General features: G+C 38.7%; 1 protein-coding gene across 1 annotated transcript; it reads left to right on the top strand.

The window, feature by feature from the left end:
• The first annotated feature begins 417 nt into the window (after positions 1-417).
• Positions 418-8,524, top strand: CD86 (CD86 molecule). Its single transcript, XM_062572737.1, has 4 exons — positions 418-463; positions 1,681-2,022; positions 5,495-5,806; positions 8,328-8,524. Exons 1-4 carry the CDS (start codon positions 418-420, stop codon positions 8,522-8,524), a joined length of 897 nt encoding a protein of 298 aa, XP_062428721.1.
• Positions 8,525-14,037: the final 5,513 nt, after the last annotated feature.

Genomic DNA, 14,037 nt, shown 5'->3' with positions numbered 1-14,037 from the left:
TCCTCCTCGCCTCCTCCTTCTGTGTCACCCTCTCCTCCCCCTCCACTTTCAATTCCCCCATCCTCCTTCCCACACCACCATGGGCAAGCACGCTCCCCTTTCTTCTTTTCCTGGCACTAGCAGTTGTGGGTACTCATCCTGCCCTTGGCACACCAGGGGCTCCGAAGTCCTCTCATGGCATATCCTGTCCACAGTGATTTTGCACTTCATTGCCTTCTTTGTAAAATAGAGATCTGCCATGGCATGCTTAAAGCTATGAAGCCCACAGTAATATTTACACTGGTCAACAAGAAGAGGCGAGATGAACTTTCTTAATAGTTTCTTTCTTGCTCAAACTTTTACTACTTCTTTGGCAATATTAGAGAAGATACTTCAACCTTTAACCATATTTCATTTATTTTGCTCTCTTGTAGCATCATGGAGGTGTGTATATTCTTCCTTCAGTCAATGCTATTTCTCCCAGGTAAGAGACACATTTTTAATTTTAAAGGTTGTTTTGACTATTTGTGTCTTGATATGTGATACACACACATTTTGTGGGAGAACTTCATAATAATATACAGTAAGTATTTTCTCTCTTCAACTTTATATATTGCACTTATTTTACGTTGCTCCTAAATTTTCGGGGCTTTTAAAATCCATTAAAAATGAGTGTGTATGACCTCTGTATATTATAGAAGAGAGCAGCATTAAATTGAAAATAATGACAGTTTGTTATGGGACAAGTGGAGTTCTAGGCAGCTGAGGAGAAATGCATTCTGCAGTTTGGTGATCCAGAGTGGCAATCAAAACTTTGCTTCCTGAGAGAGATTATAAATCTTCTCCTTCTCATTTTGAACAAAGCAGTGGTATCTTCTGGGACAGAGGACTGCATTTCTCATTCAAAAAACTTTTGTCTTCACTACCCATTACCACCCATAATGACAGTGGATACATGCATTGATGAAAGTGGGAGAAAAATCAGCCCCAGTGTAGTTCAGTTCAAAAAGATATAATGCTTTGCATTAAAGCATAATTGTGTTTATTGACTATTTCTGTTAACAAAATCAGCAACAGAACAGCTAAATCTGACATCTGTCATTAAACTCTAGATTAATTGCAGAACAGCTAAATCTGACATTGAATTTGTCATTAAACTTCAGATTAATTTTTCAGTGAGACAGAAAGTGTTCACCTCTTTCAGACCTTCTGGTCATATATTCCCTAGACACTAACATATTTCAGACAGTTTGTATTTTACGTTTTCTTCAAAACTGCAGTGCTGTGTTATTTTATTAAAAGAATAAACTCAATTGAAAAAAAATATGCGGCTATCTCTTTTGTGGGACAATCTCATTACACAGGATACTACAAGTAAGAATGGTGTGAGCACGTGGCCTTTTTGCCTTCAGAAAATAGTCTTCTATAAATACAATTAGCTTGTGCTTACACCACCTCTATGACTTCCTTGGAAAGTAAAATACAGGAAGGAAAATAAAAAAACAGTTTTATGACATGAACTCCACAAGCCTATGTGAGTCAGTCTGAAAAATCATGTATCTTGTCACATCTAGTGGGAGAACTTCTGTCTGAATGCTGATAATTTTATTGCTACAGTCTTAAGTATTGTCTCTATGAGCTCAAATGTTTGGTCTTCTTTTGTAGCTGATGTAAATCGTAATTTTTCTCTCTTTTTGTGAGGTATTGCTGCCAATGTGCATCAGGTGAAGTCATTTCTCAATCACACTGCATACCTATCCTGCTATTTTACAAACTCACAGAAAACTGACGTTAAAGACTTAAGAGTTTTTTGGCAAAAAGGTGCTGCTGAAGTGGTGCACGAAATATACTATGGCAGAGAAAAACATGAGAACCTCAGTCCTAAATATGTTAACCGCACCAAGATGGATATGGACAGATGGACCTTGCAATTGCTAAATGCGGAGATTGTGGATGAGGGACAGTATACATGTATTATACAGCACAGAGAGAAAGGATTACCAAAGGTCATACACACATCTGAGTGTTCACTGTACATCATTGGTAAGTAATCATTGCTAATTAGCACTTGGTCATCTCTTTTGGTAGTCTGTCACTTTGTTCAGTCCAGAAACGTGTGCTGCTCTCCCCAAGCCACTGGAGATGTACCTGCACTGGAAGAGCATTTCTAAAGATGGATAAATGAGCATTCTCAGTGGAAGATCATCAGATCTGAAATAACAGTAGCTGGAAGCAATCAGACAAAGTAGGAAATAAGGCAATAATTCACTCAACATCATACCATTCCTAGCTCCTACCTTGCCACACTTTATACCGAAAACCATTCTGCCTTCTTCCTCTTGCCTCCTGTAAAAGTTTTATGGCTTCTAGGGCCCTGGAAAATAACTTTTTTTATTTGCATCTTATCCACCGCCTTTTATTAAAAGCAATAGAAGTTAGCTTCATTGGTGGTAAATTTCCACTGAAACATAACAAGATTTCTGCAAACACTAGCTATTTTATTATGATATAAATCACAGAGAAAATAAAGAAAAGAGCAGCTTATATGTGGAGGAGTAGAAATTCACGTGCTCTGTTAAAGGAAGACTGAAAAATCTCTCAGGAAAAAATGCAGGCATTAGTGAGATACAGACTGATTTGTTGCATGTTATCAGAGGAAAAGTTAGAAAATCCTCTAACAGCAGAATGGGGTTCAGTGAGGAAGCAATCTTTTCCTAGTATTTTCTAAATTTTATAGTAGTTCCTAACATATTTTTCATAATGGCTTCTATTAAAATGTTCTGCTGGTAACCTTGTCAATATGCCTGTGTTTTCTCTTCCACTGTGATGGAATAAGTCACTAATAAGAACAGCTTTAGGCTTCCACCTGTGTTTTCAGGCTTCAAGATACTATGTCAAAGAGAGCAGGCAAGCTGGAAGAGCAGCCAGAAAGAGAGAACCAGGTTGCATGAGGCTATTCAGCCTTGTGCTACCCTGGATCCACAGACAGAAAATCCTGACTGTTAATTCTGATTCTGCCAGAAGATACCTGACAAGCATCTTCAGCAGTTTTAGGTCTCAGAGACTCACAACTTGCACTAATTATCAAGGTATCCAATATAAGAGATGCTTAGCATCAACTGTTCAATTAATTCAAGTGGTTACATCAGCTTAACCAGCCTCTGAGAAACATGTTATGGAAGTCACATATTTAGGTACAAAAACTGCCCAAAATCTTTAGGGTTTAACTTAGGACACCTAGTTTAACCTACCTGCTGCTGTGTTTCTTCCAAATGACTTTCTGTTCAGTAAGCTCCCAAAGGAAGGCACAATATACAATCATGTTTAAAAATAAATGTATAACAAAGAAGATAAAACAGTAATGTTGAAATGTATTTGCTGTTAAAAGCTGTTGTTTTGTGCTTATCTATTTAGTTCCTTAATTGGTATTAGAATGTCATATCACACATGGAAGGGTTTGTTGTAGTATGGGTTTCATACTTAAAATGGACATGAGAAAGATCAAGTGATTGAGTACTGTGCAAGTATAATAGCGCAGTCATATAAAGCTATCTAGATTATCTGATGACCAAGTCCTGTTCAAAAATACTGAAGTAGCTCCTAATACAGTTTACATGTATTATTTATATGTATTACATAAAGACAATATATACTTACATATTCAGTGTATGTATTATATTAAGACGAGATAATACATATTTAAGAACAAAGAACAAAGATGGTTCTCCGGAAAGAGGGGCAGGCTTCACAATAGAAAATTTTGGCTCTCAAACAAGCAAATAAGGTAAGGATCATGATGACAAACAGCTTAACTAGAAATTCTGTACTTTCTGCTATAGCATGACTCTAGTGCTTCCTTTAGATGGATCAAGAAGTGAAGTAAGTGAGATTAGGGCAGCTATTTCAAAATATGTGCAATTCAGTGTGGTAAGGGTGAAACTGATGACAGAATACAGACTATTGTTTCAGAGTCTCCATTTTAAAAAGTGTGAAAAGGTGTTTAAAAACATTAGAAGTGTGAAGAAAACATCTACAACAGCTATCTGAAATCCATACTTCAGCTGGAGATGTTAAAGGATCAGTCTGCTTACCTTATTGCAAAGCAGATTGAGAAGAGACTTTTTTCAGTGTATAGGAACCTGAAATATCCATAAAATACTGGATATTAATAAAACACTGGTTAATTCAGTGAAGAAATATGTAACAGCAAACAATGACTGGAAGCAAGTGAGAAGTAAATCATAAAACCACTTTAGAAACAAACAGAACAAAACCAACTAGGGTGATTATGACACTGTTAAAAATACCATGGGCCTAATGGTCTCTTGAGGTATTTAAATCTAACTTCCCAGCCTTTTTGGAAGACATGCTATCTTTAGATACAAATTATGTCCTTAAACATGCTTTTCTATGAACTTTGACAATCCGCATACCAAGCTCACTGGTCGCCCACACTCTGCATGCAACTTATTTCCCTAAGAAATTCTTTTCCCTTCTCCAATATTTCTTCATATTGTTCTTAGTCCTACTGGCACTAAAATACTTTCAACGGTGTCTTGAACCTTTTTTTTTTTTTACACTTGCTATATGCTAACATGTAGTCGGTATCATGTCTGCATTTTTTCCTTTTCCTTTCCCATTATAGTCTACTATTTCCACTATGACATTTTAACAAAATTAACCCTGTTTGAGAAGAATTTGAGCCATTTAATAGAGCATTAGCTAAAATTTTTGTTTATTATTCATGTTTTATGTTTAAATAATTCTTCCCAGTCCTATTCTGCTTATTATTTTTCTGAGCAAGAAGAACCTGGCTTTTTTTAAAAAAAGTATGTTTTTCATTGACTGGGATGAGTATCCAATAACACAAAGCAAAAGAAACTGCACTGTGGTCACTTACACATAAAAGCTGGGCTGAGGGTGTCAAGTTATCAAGATATCAAGTTCAGATGAGTGATTTTTTTTTTTTTTTTTTTTTTTTTTTTTTTGTGCTGCGAAATGTTTATCCATAATATTGACAGATACAAAGGATTTTCTAACCATGACAGCACTGGATCTACAACTATCCTCTTCCAGGCTGAAATCCCTGAGATGATTTCTGCCTCTACATTCCATAGTTAAAGGTTTATGTTTTTCCCCTTATGTAATGAGGAGGTTCAGAGTAGACAGCACTGTATCCCATCCCCATTCTCTGCTTAAGCATTGACTTGCAAGCAGGCAAGATCTGAGTCTTCTGAGCTGTGAATGAGTTTAAAGGAGGTGGGAGAGACAAAGGCCTACTGTCTGGCTCATCAGACTTGTTGTTTTGTTAGAAGGTACCCTTGAAACATCCTGAAGATAAGAAACAGCAGGTCTCTGTGTGCACCAAAAACAAAACAAATCCTTCTTAGGACCCATGTTTGCATGAGATGACTGTTTAGACTTGCTTTTGCCTGAAAATCTCAAATGACTGGTAGCAGTTGTCACAAGATGTGATGTGTCTGACTCACAATACTTTTTCTTTGGTCTGTTTCAGCCAACTATAGTCAACCTGAGATAGCACAGCTACATACTGGGAAACTAAAGCCCAGCAAATACTTGAATCTTTCCTGCTCTTCCAGTGGAGGCTATCCAGAGCCCAGGCAGATGATTTGGCTAATATCACAAGAAAATACAACATACAGGCATGTACAGCATATGGATGTGTCACAGGATGCTGTAACAAAGCTGTACAATGTCACTAGTAAGCTGAATATCACAGTTCCTACAAACACCCTCATTAATATTAGCTGCTTGCTTCACCTTGGAGAGCACCTGGGGAGCCTTGTCTCAGTGCCACTAGTCATAGGTGAGTCACTATTTGCCCATTCTGATTCTTGCATAGGTAGGAGCAGAGAACATCACTGTAGAGCTGATCACAGATGGCTGCACATTCAAGGCATGGTGGTAAAACCTAATTAGCAGTAGGGGCTGGTTACAAGTGTTGTATATTTTCCATCCCCTTTATTGATAGCCACAGCCTCTTGTTTTTTTCCATGGGAAGCCTTAATACTGCTAGGAGAGGGCAAATAAAAGGAGACTACTGCTACACAATCCAGAATACAGTTCAGCCCCTACTCACTCCCTTCCCAGATGCTGCTGCAGCAACAAAGCAACCCAGATATCTGGATTAAGCTGGAACCAGTTTCAGGAAGTAACTCTCAGCTCTTAGGATAGAGGTTTCTGCTTCACAGAATCAGAGGAGCACTGAGGTTGAAAAGCACCTCTGAAGATCATCTAGCCCAGCCTCCCTTCTCAAAGCAGGGTCAATTGGAAGAGGTTGATCAGGATCTTATCCAGTTGAATTTTAAATATCTCCCAGGATGGATACTCTACAATACATATGGGCAACCTGTTCCAGCGTTTGACTAATCTCACAGTAAAAAAAAAACAATCAAACAAACAAAAAAAAAACTAATGTTTAAATGCTGGAGCTGCTATTCCTTATTTCTCCCTAGAGCGAGGCAGAAGTCTGAACAGAAGAGTCCCTAAGGCCAGATTGGGCTCACAGGCTGCCAGTTATTGTGCTGTTTTAAGTGTAAAGGCCATGAAACTTTGAATAGTCTTGGAAATGTTCCTAGTGGTTTTAATAAGATTTGGCAGCAAAACCTGCATTTCAAAATGATATTTTGGGTACTCTTTTCCTCTGGATTGTGTCTTTTTTTATATACACTTCTTGCAAGAAATTTAGGCTCTATGCCATGCAGAGTATTCCCTCTCTATTTCATTAATATTCCACTGTAATATTAATGATTACAGTGTCAATTGTGTGTAGGTAATCTTTGCCTGCAGATTGTTACTTTTCCCCCTCTAAATGAAAAGATACATTCCAAAATGAACTTTTATGGATATCCTAGTGATGCCATAATGTTCTCCTGGATTTCGGGCTCTGTCACAAACAGGCCAATTGTCTAGAGAGGAGAGGCAAGAAAGCAAATTTAAATCTCTCAATGCCTCCTGTTTATGTTTCCAGGTACTTTATCATCTTAAGTGCTGAACAAACCCATGTAGACAGGCCCCCACAATTCTGTTACCTAGCAAAAGTACTGCACGAGCTACCAATGAGTGCCACAGCCACTTCTGCTGGTTGAACTGAAGGAAGGCTTCACCTGCAACTCCAACCACAGTTTTGAACTGGGGACCTGCATACGAGTCAGACTACTGCAGGATTACATCAGGGTTCCACATGACTGATCCTTTCTTTAAATTAAAACTCTTTTTTATTTATCTCCTGCGACAGGAAAACATCCTTTGACATATTTTTATCTGTAAACCATGGCACAAATGCATCAAAATAAAGATGCTTCCCACTTCGGTCATATATATGTGTTTGAGTGCAGGTGTCCCATTTAGACAATATTAAAGATGGAGAGATGTTTTAAGTGGTGGGAACAGGAAGCTTAGAGGGAATGGTAGTGCTGTAGGAAAGCCTGGTAGGGAAGTACAAGCATGCATCTTACTATTGCAGATGTGAAAGCAGCTTGCCACTCATTCCCCCAAAAGTCCCACAGTGCAGATTTCTTCATGTGATTTTAGCTAATGAGTTAAGTCATCAATAGTAAAGCTAGAAGATTGCCTCTGATACCCTTAGATTCCAGGATTTGTAAATAATACTAAAATGCAGTACAGAAGCTTTCTGAGGCATACATAGCTCTTCATATTGCTCATGAGTATTAACACCACTAGTATTAGCTATATTGCTGCATCCTACTCTTTCTTATTCAATTCTTCCTGTCTCCTTCCAGGCATTATGAAAGTATGATAAAGTATGATGGTGTTACCCAAAGGAATTTCCACAAATATGAATTCCACATAAACAAACCCCTTGTTTGGCAGTAACTGAAGTTGTATCAGATGTACTCTAGCAATCAAAACTCAAAAGCACAGTAGTCAGAAACAGAGGGAAACTCCCTTACATTCCCAGCTATTTTCATATCCCTTACAGCATTTCATTAGGCTTTGACCTTCATTTCCAACCGATACCAAGTAGTAACATATCCTAGGTACTTCAAACTTGCAGAGGAGCACAGAACTAGTGGAAGTGTCATAAGCTCTTGCATTAATCAGACTGCTGATCTCATAGGTCTTACCCAAACCTTAGGAAGAGAACTTACCATTGTTGAAGTGGCCACTAAGACCTGATGTTTCTGCTAGTTGTTGGAAATGGAAATAAAGCCATATGGATAGAGATATGACTGAAGCCCTGTAAAAGCAAAGGATACTGGAGACCTTTCTGCTAGCTTCTGATTCATATAATTTTGGGATAGGTTGGTTAAGCTATTACTAAATTAAATCTTTGCTGTGTGCATCTCCTCTGTTCTCTTACTCAGAGATACAGGGAGAAGAAACGGAACAAGAGAAGATAAATTTCTTTGGCCCACTTATAGCTGTGATTATAGTGATCATACTTCTTCTGGGTTTTGTGATATTGAAGAAGAAGAGAAATACCTCATCTACTCAACAGAGTAAGTTACTAATTCTCATTCATCTCTGCTGTCCCCCAAATCACAGGCTTTGCTCTTTGTAATCACCTCTTTACCTATATTAAGCTGCTGACAGAAAGTTAGGTTTCATGTGGGACTTACGCTAAACTTACATAGACAATTTATTTCTTGCACAACTGAGTCCATCCAGCAGTAAGTCCAGCCATCATTCTCCTGACTCCTCTTGGGATCCTATATCCTACCTGCCCTTCTTTTTTGTCCTCTGGGAGACTGAGGCTTACCCCTCTTTCCTGCATTTCCATGCTTTTGTTTGGTTTATTGAAGCATTTGGTTCCTACCGTCCTTGAACTGTATAAACCTCTCCTGTCCATCAGTAGTTGTAAAAAAGGTGGAGCTGAGGGAGGGATAAGGCTTCCATAAACTGCTAGTGTCTCAGTCATCACTGAGCTGAAGAATCCCAGGCATTGCTCCACCAGAAATTCCTAACACTGGACTACAAGAATAATCTTCTGACCGAGAATCTGATTTTTGCATTGAATTTCTCTATTTTGTTCCAACACTAGGTTCCAGACATCTAGGGTTTATTCTGTGGTGAAAGGATCCTCATGTTGGCATCAAAATCTATCCTTCTTTGCAGCAAGAGGGAAATGCACTCCTTACAGTCAGTCTTGTTTCTTTAGGCAGCCAAGTGTCTTGAGCCACACCTCATTCTTTCTCCAAATCCTAAGACAATGGGACATTTACTATCAACCCTTTTTCAGCTCCTATTTCTCATGTTTCTGTAAATCACATACTTATCTATTTTAGGTGTCAGCCTACCAGTCTAGAAGCTTTCCAGCTGTGATCTGAGGCCAACCACGAGACCGCTAACTGGGAAGTGTCTCTGCACTTAGCTCTCATATTTTCAGATACTCTGTCCAGTGCCAGAACAAGACTCCTCTTCAGGTTTTAGAACATGCAACATTTTTGTCTGATGGCTAAAATTCACTCTACAGTGTCCCCTGCTTTTATTTTGCTACAGAATGGTAGCAAATACAATATTCTTTTATCCTTCAGCAACATACTGCTGACCAACACAAAAGATAACAAGTGGCAATATGCCAAAGCAACCACTTGGTTTGGCTGGCAATGCCCTTGCACAATGGATTTAATGGGCTTTGGCCAAAAAATTGCGAGTGCCCACCTCAGTCTTCTGCGTTATTCATTGACTAGCACATGAACTTTCCTGGCTCCTGGTGCAATTATTTTGTCTGCACTCCTGACAGCTATTGAGTAGACCACCTTTGAGATTTGCACTCAGTGGTTTGTTTCATTGCCATGAGGATTAATGTGTTTTTGCCTTCTCCTATGATTCCACTCAGAAATGAAGAACTGAACTTAGTGAACCCATTAAATCTAGAGAGAAGAGCTGAAGTCCAGTAAAACCTTGCCATCCACATCCCACAAGAAAAGGATGAAGACAGACACAAAAGTGTCTTTGTTCAGACACAAAAAAGTAGAAAGGCACAATATATTTAGCAACTAGACAGGAAGGAAGATGGTGATGTCTGAAGAGTAAAATTCTTCCCACTTTGTCAAGAGTAACCAATACCTAGGGAAGCACAGCAGGCAGCTGCTCCAACTGGCATGTAGACAAAAATCTTCTTTTTGCTGGGACTTCTTCACAGACTTAACAGGACCAAGAAGACTTTACTATATTAGCCAGCCCTATTCAGCATTGTGATCACATATTACAGTCTCCCTCTTCACCTAAAGGAAACCAGCAGTGCATTTCACCAGCTTGGTGTCAGTATTTTAAGGGCAGGAGTTGACTTTGGAAAATCCAGAGACAGCACAAGGATAAGCCATTTAAAAATCAAAACATTCTCCAAGCCAGTGCAGTTCTTCAGTTGGATGACCTAGTTCGATCCCTGTGACTTTTTGCTGTATCTTTAATTATGCACTGTGATATTGTAAAATCCTGACTGTAAGACCTGATGAAGAAAGCAGAGCTTTGTGGGATACAGAAGAGAATGTCTCAGAAATAGAAGGAATTAGGCCACAGTCTTCTGCATCATAATCTTCATTGGAAATATGATCAGGAGCAAGCTCTTAATCATGAGCTATAAGCACTTTTGGCAAAGTGAGAGTGGCTTTGTGACACTTTCTTGCACAGCTCCACGGTAGAAAGAGGAACATCAAACTCCTTCCCCACCTTCTGAGAAAAGTCATATGATTCCTATGAGACATTTTATATGAGACATCAGCTGATTTATAGACTTTCTTTGAATATGATTTCTACTTAGCTTTTTTTTTTTAACCATCCAACTCAATATACCCAGCCAGTGAGTACCCCCACACTTTTTCCCTCTATATTCTGACCAGGTTGTTCAGGTGGATGCAGAAACAGGAAATTAAAGCAGGAGGGATCACTTTTATGTATGTAAATCTAAATAAACAAAATGAAGTTAGGCAGGTATTGAAAAAAAATAGAAGTAGGCCACATTCCAGTTTGGTTGACTACATTCTACCCTTCTTAATTTTTGTTCATGTTTGAAGATAAAGCAATCCATGCACTATAGTAATGTCAAATACAGGATGTAGTAATACTTTTCAGAATAGATTCTGTTTCACTCAAAACGTGCCAGCTCTGCGATCTTAAACAATCTCTGCACTGTCTATCTTCAACACCACTGACATCTTTCAGAAGGAAGAATGCAGCAAAAATGAGACAAAAATCTTCTGAGACCTTGTTAGCCTTTTTAGGCCTTACATTTGCAACAAGAGTGGGGACTCATTCTCATGACAAGGGACATTCTCATGACACAGCACGTCATTCTCATGACATGATTCTCACGACAAGTTTCAGCTCAGAGTTTAATTCAGGGGAGATAAATTCTCTTTAATTTCTACTGGGTATAAGTATTATTTTCTCTTAAATGATGATGTGAGTTGCTAGATGCTATGTCAAACTTTACTCCACTTCCATGGTGGTTGAGAAAATTAGCATGTCCTTTGGAGTGAGTAAAACTATATGGGAGTCAGCTTATTAAGCTATTAAACTAACATTCCAAATATTTTCATTCAGGTTAATATCATTCAAATTTATTAAATATCGAAGGTTTTATTTTTATGTAGACATTTATTATTTGCTGGCAGAATTATTTAATGACTTATTAAAGTATACATCTTTTTTGTGTTAGTGTTTTATTCTCCTATCATTAAAGCAGTGTATTGGGGAGTAGCCAAATTTGTGTTCTCAGGGAGGAAACATACCCATTTTTAGTTTTTTTGAAGCAAAGGAAGAAGAGCTGGTCAGCTTTATGCATTGAAGAAAAAATCATGTTTGTCCACAATAACACACAATAATCAGCTCCTCCACATCTGAGAAGGTGTCTGGAAATCTATGTTAGAACTAAGAGCCCTTCTCTGATATTCACTCAATAAAAAGAGTTCTAGCACTTGGAAATCCAAAAGTTAGTTTTTCCAACAAAACTTGGTACATCAGAGGGGCTTTTGACCCAGACTCACCAAGTACTCACCTTCAGCAACTGTAACCAGCCAGAAGTCACAGCACTGGTGAGGTTCATATTTTCACAGCTACCTTTCATCCTTCATTTGTTTCTAATTAGTGGAATTGCTTGTTTCTTCTTTCCTCTAAATCACTTGCCATTCCTCTACTTTAGGCTTCCAACCTTCTTCTATTACTTTATCTGTTTCTCTACCTCTTATTTTCTAGCTCCTAAAATCAACCCTAATTTCCTCCTGTACCTGAAGAATGCTAAGGGAAAAAAAAAAGAAAAAAAAAGCTTCAGGGACAAAACAAGTTTGATTGTATTTACTCAAATGCATTAATCCTCTGTGCTAGCATGGTAAGGACTGCAGAAAAGTACAGCTGATACGCAGACATTTCTCTCTTTCTTAGCAGTACATTTGGATTTCCTCCTCACTCACACAGCAGTTTTTTCTCTGACAGCATGCAGTAAGTTATTTAGAGGCTCTATAAACATGGCAAGCAAACAAACGAGCAGACAGTCATTAGCTACCACAATATGTAACAGCTTCGCTTAAAAACACCATTCACTTGTTCTAGGCACAATATTATGGAACTACTAAAATAAAAAAGACCAGCCAAGAAATGGAAAGCAGTGTGATAAACCTGTACCCAATGCCCTAAGGTGTTTTCACATTTACAATGAACAGCAGTGCTTGTGACAGATTGTTTCAAGTTCACTGATTAACTGGACTGAAAGCTTGTTGATTTTTGTGTGGACTTTCTTAATGTCAGCCAGTGCTGCTCCAACAACCAATACTTTCATCTGGTTCTCAAATGAGGGGACAGTGACGTGTTGCATTTCCAGAGTATTCCACAGTCGCTTCTGAGAGGATCATCATGACAAACTATTTCTTGGCAAATGTCCCTTAGTGGCCTTTATCCTTCTTCCCTTGGGCTCTTTGTTACTGGAGGTTAGATTCAACCTTGCGGTTGCAGAAATACAGCAGTTCTATTAAAAATGTAGTTCTTATGTGTATTCCCAAATTCTCCTTCTCAAAATCAGGAGAAAAGCAAAAAATTGGGGGTCAGAAATGCTTATCCACACTGGCTACAGGGCTGCTCTAACTCTTCAATAGTCTCTCTTTGCTCTCTCATCTTCTGCACTAGGAGTGCCACAAGGCTGAGGAATGGAAAGGACTAAGGAAGAATTTTCCAATCTGAGGGCACAGTACATGATGCTTCTCAGTAGGAAAGATACCATCAGGCAAGAAAAGATGTAAAAGAAAAGAAAGAAGGCAGAAATGGAAGAGAGCTGAGAAATGAAGAGTGACATATTGGGCTGGTTTGTAATGCATAGGCATCATGCGCAGACCCCAGGCACTGTGGCCTGCTTCACAGCCCCTGGGAAATACAAGGTATTGGCAACTGCCCAGCCCTTCCCCTCTGTGGAGGGTTCCTCTCCAACCTGCAGCGGTACCAGTGACAAGGAAAACGTCTGCCATAGAGTTCAGCAGTTTGGAATATTCTCACAGACCTTGACGGCTCACATCTCCTTACATACTTACAAAGTTCATGGCAGCTCTGCATGATCGAATGTTATTGCACTTGGTGAGCACTTGGTACTGAGACCTGTAGATCTGTCCACTGCTTTTATTAAAATAGCTCTTAAAACAAAACTTATGAAGATTACAAGAAATTATGCCTAGCTAGCCATTCTTAAAAAGCAGTGCTATCAGAAGCACACAGAATTAGGAAAAGATGCAAATATCAAGTGAGAGTAGTTCAAATTGCAGTTACACTTACATTACATACATACAAAGTTGATGAACCCCCGTGTATTGCTCACCCTCTTCCAACATACACGTTAAACAAAAGCATAACTAGTTTTTCTCCGAATCATTTCCCAAAGTTTTCCTCAGCCCAGTTCCATTGCTGTTAGCAGGAGAAACTGTTCCCTTTTCACACTGTTCAAAAAATGAAAACATCTCTATACCACTTCAGAAACTTTCATCCCCTTCCTTTTCCACTCCTGCTCTTCCTTTGTCTTGCAAATTTTACAGAATACACAATCTGAAAGGGACTTTTCTGAGGGGAGTCAAGGTGCACCATGAAAACAGTTTT

The sequence above is a fragment of the Rhea pennata genome, chromosome 1, assembly GCF_028389875.1.
Source record: "Rhea pennata isolate bPtePen1 chromosome 1, bPtePen1.pri, whole genome shotgun sequence".
NCBI lineage: Eukaryota > Metazoa > Chordata > Aves > Rheiformes > Rheidae > Rhea > Rhea pennata.
The sequence above is the reverse complement of the archived record's forward strand: the minus strand, read 5'-3'. Positions and strand labels throughout refer to the sequence as shown.

Bases quoted from the DNA above. Each gene is read 5' to 3' on its own strand.
- CD86 (XM_062572737.1), top strand. From the start codon at position 418: ATGGAGGTGTGTATATTCTTCCTTCAGTCAATGCTATTTCTCCCAG. The intron at 464-1,680 runs GTAAGAGACACA...TCTTTTTGTGAG, and splicing joins GTCAATGCTATTTCTCCCAG to GTATTGCTGCCAATGTGCAT. The intron at 2,023-5,494 runs GTAAGTAATCAT...GGTCTGTTTCAG, and splicing joins GTGTTCACTGTACATCATTG to CCAACTATAGTCAACCTGAG.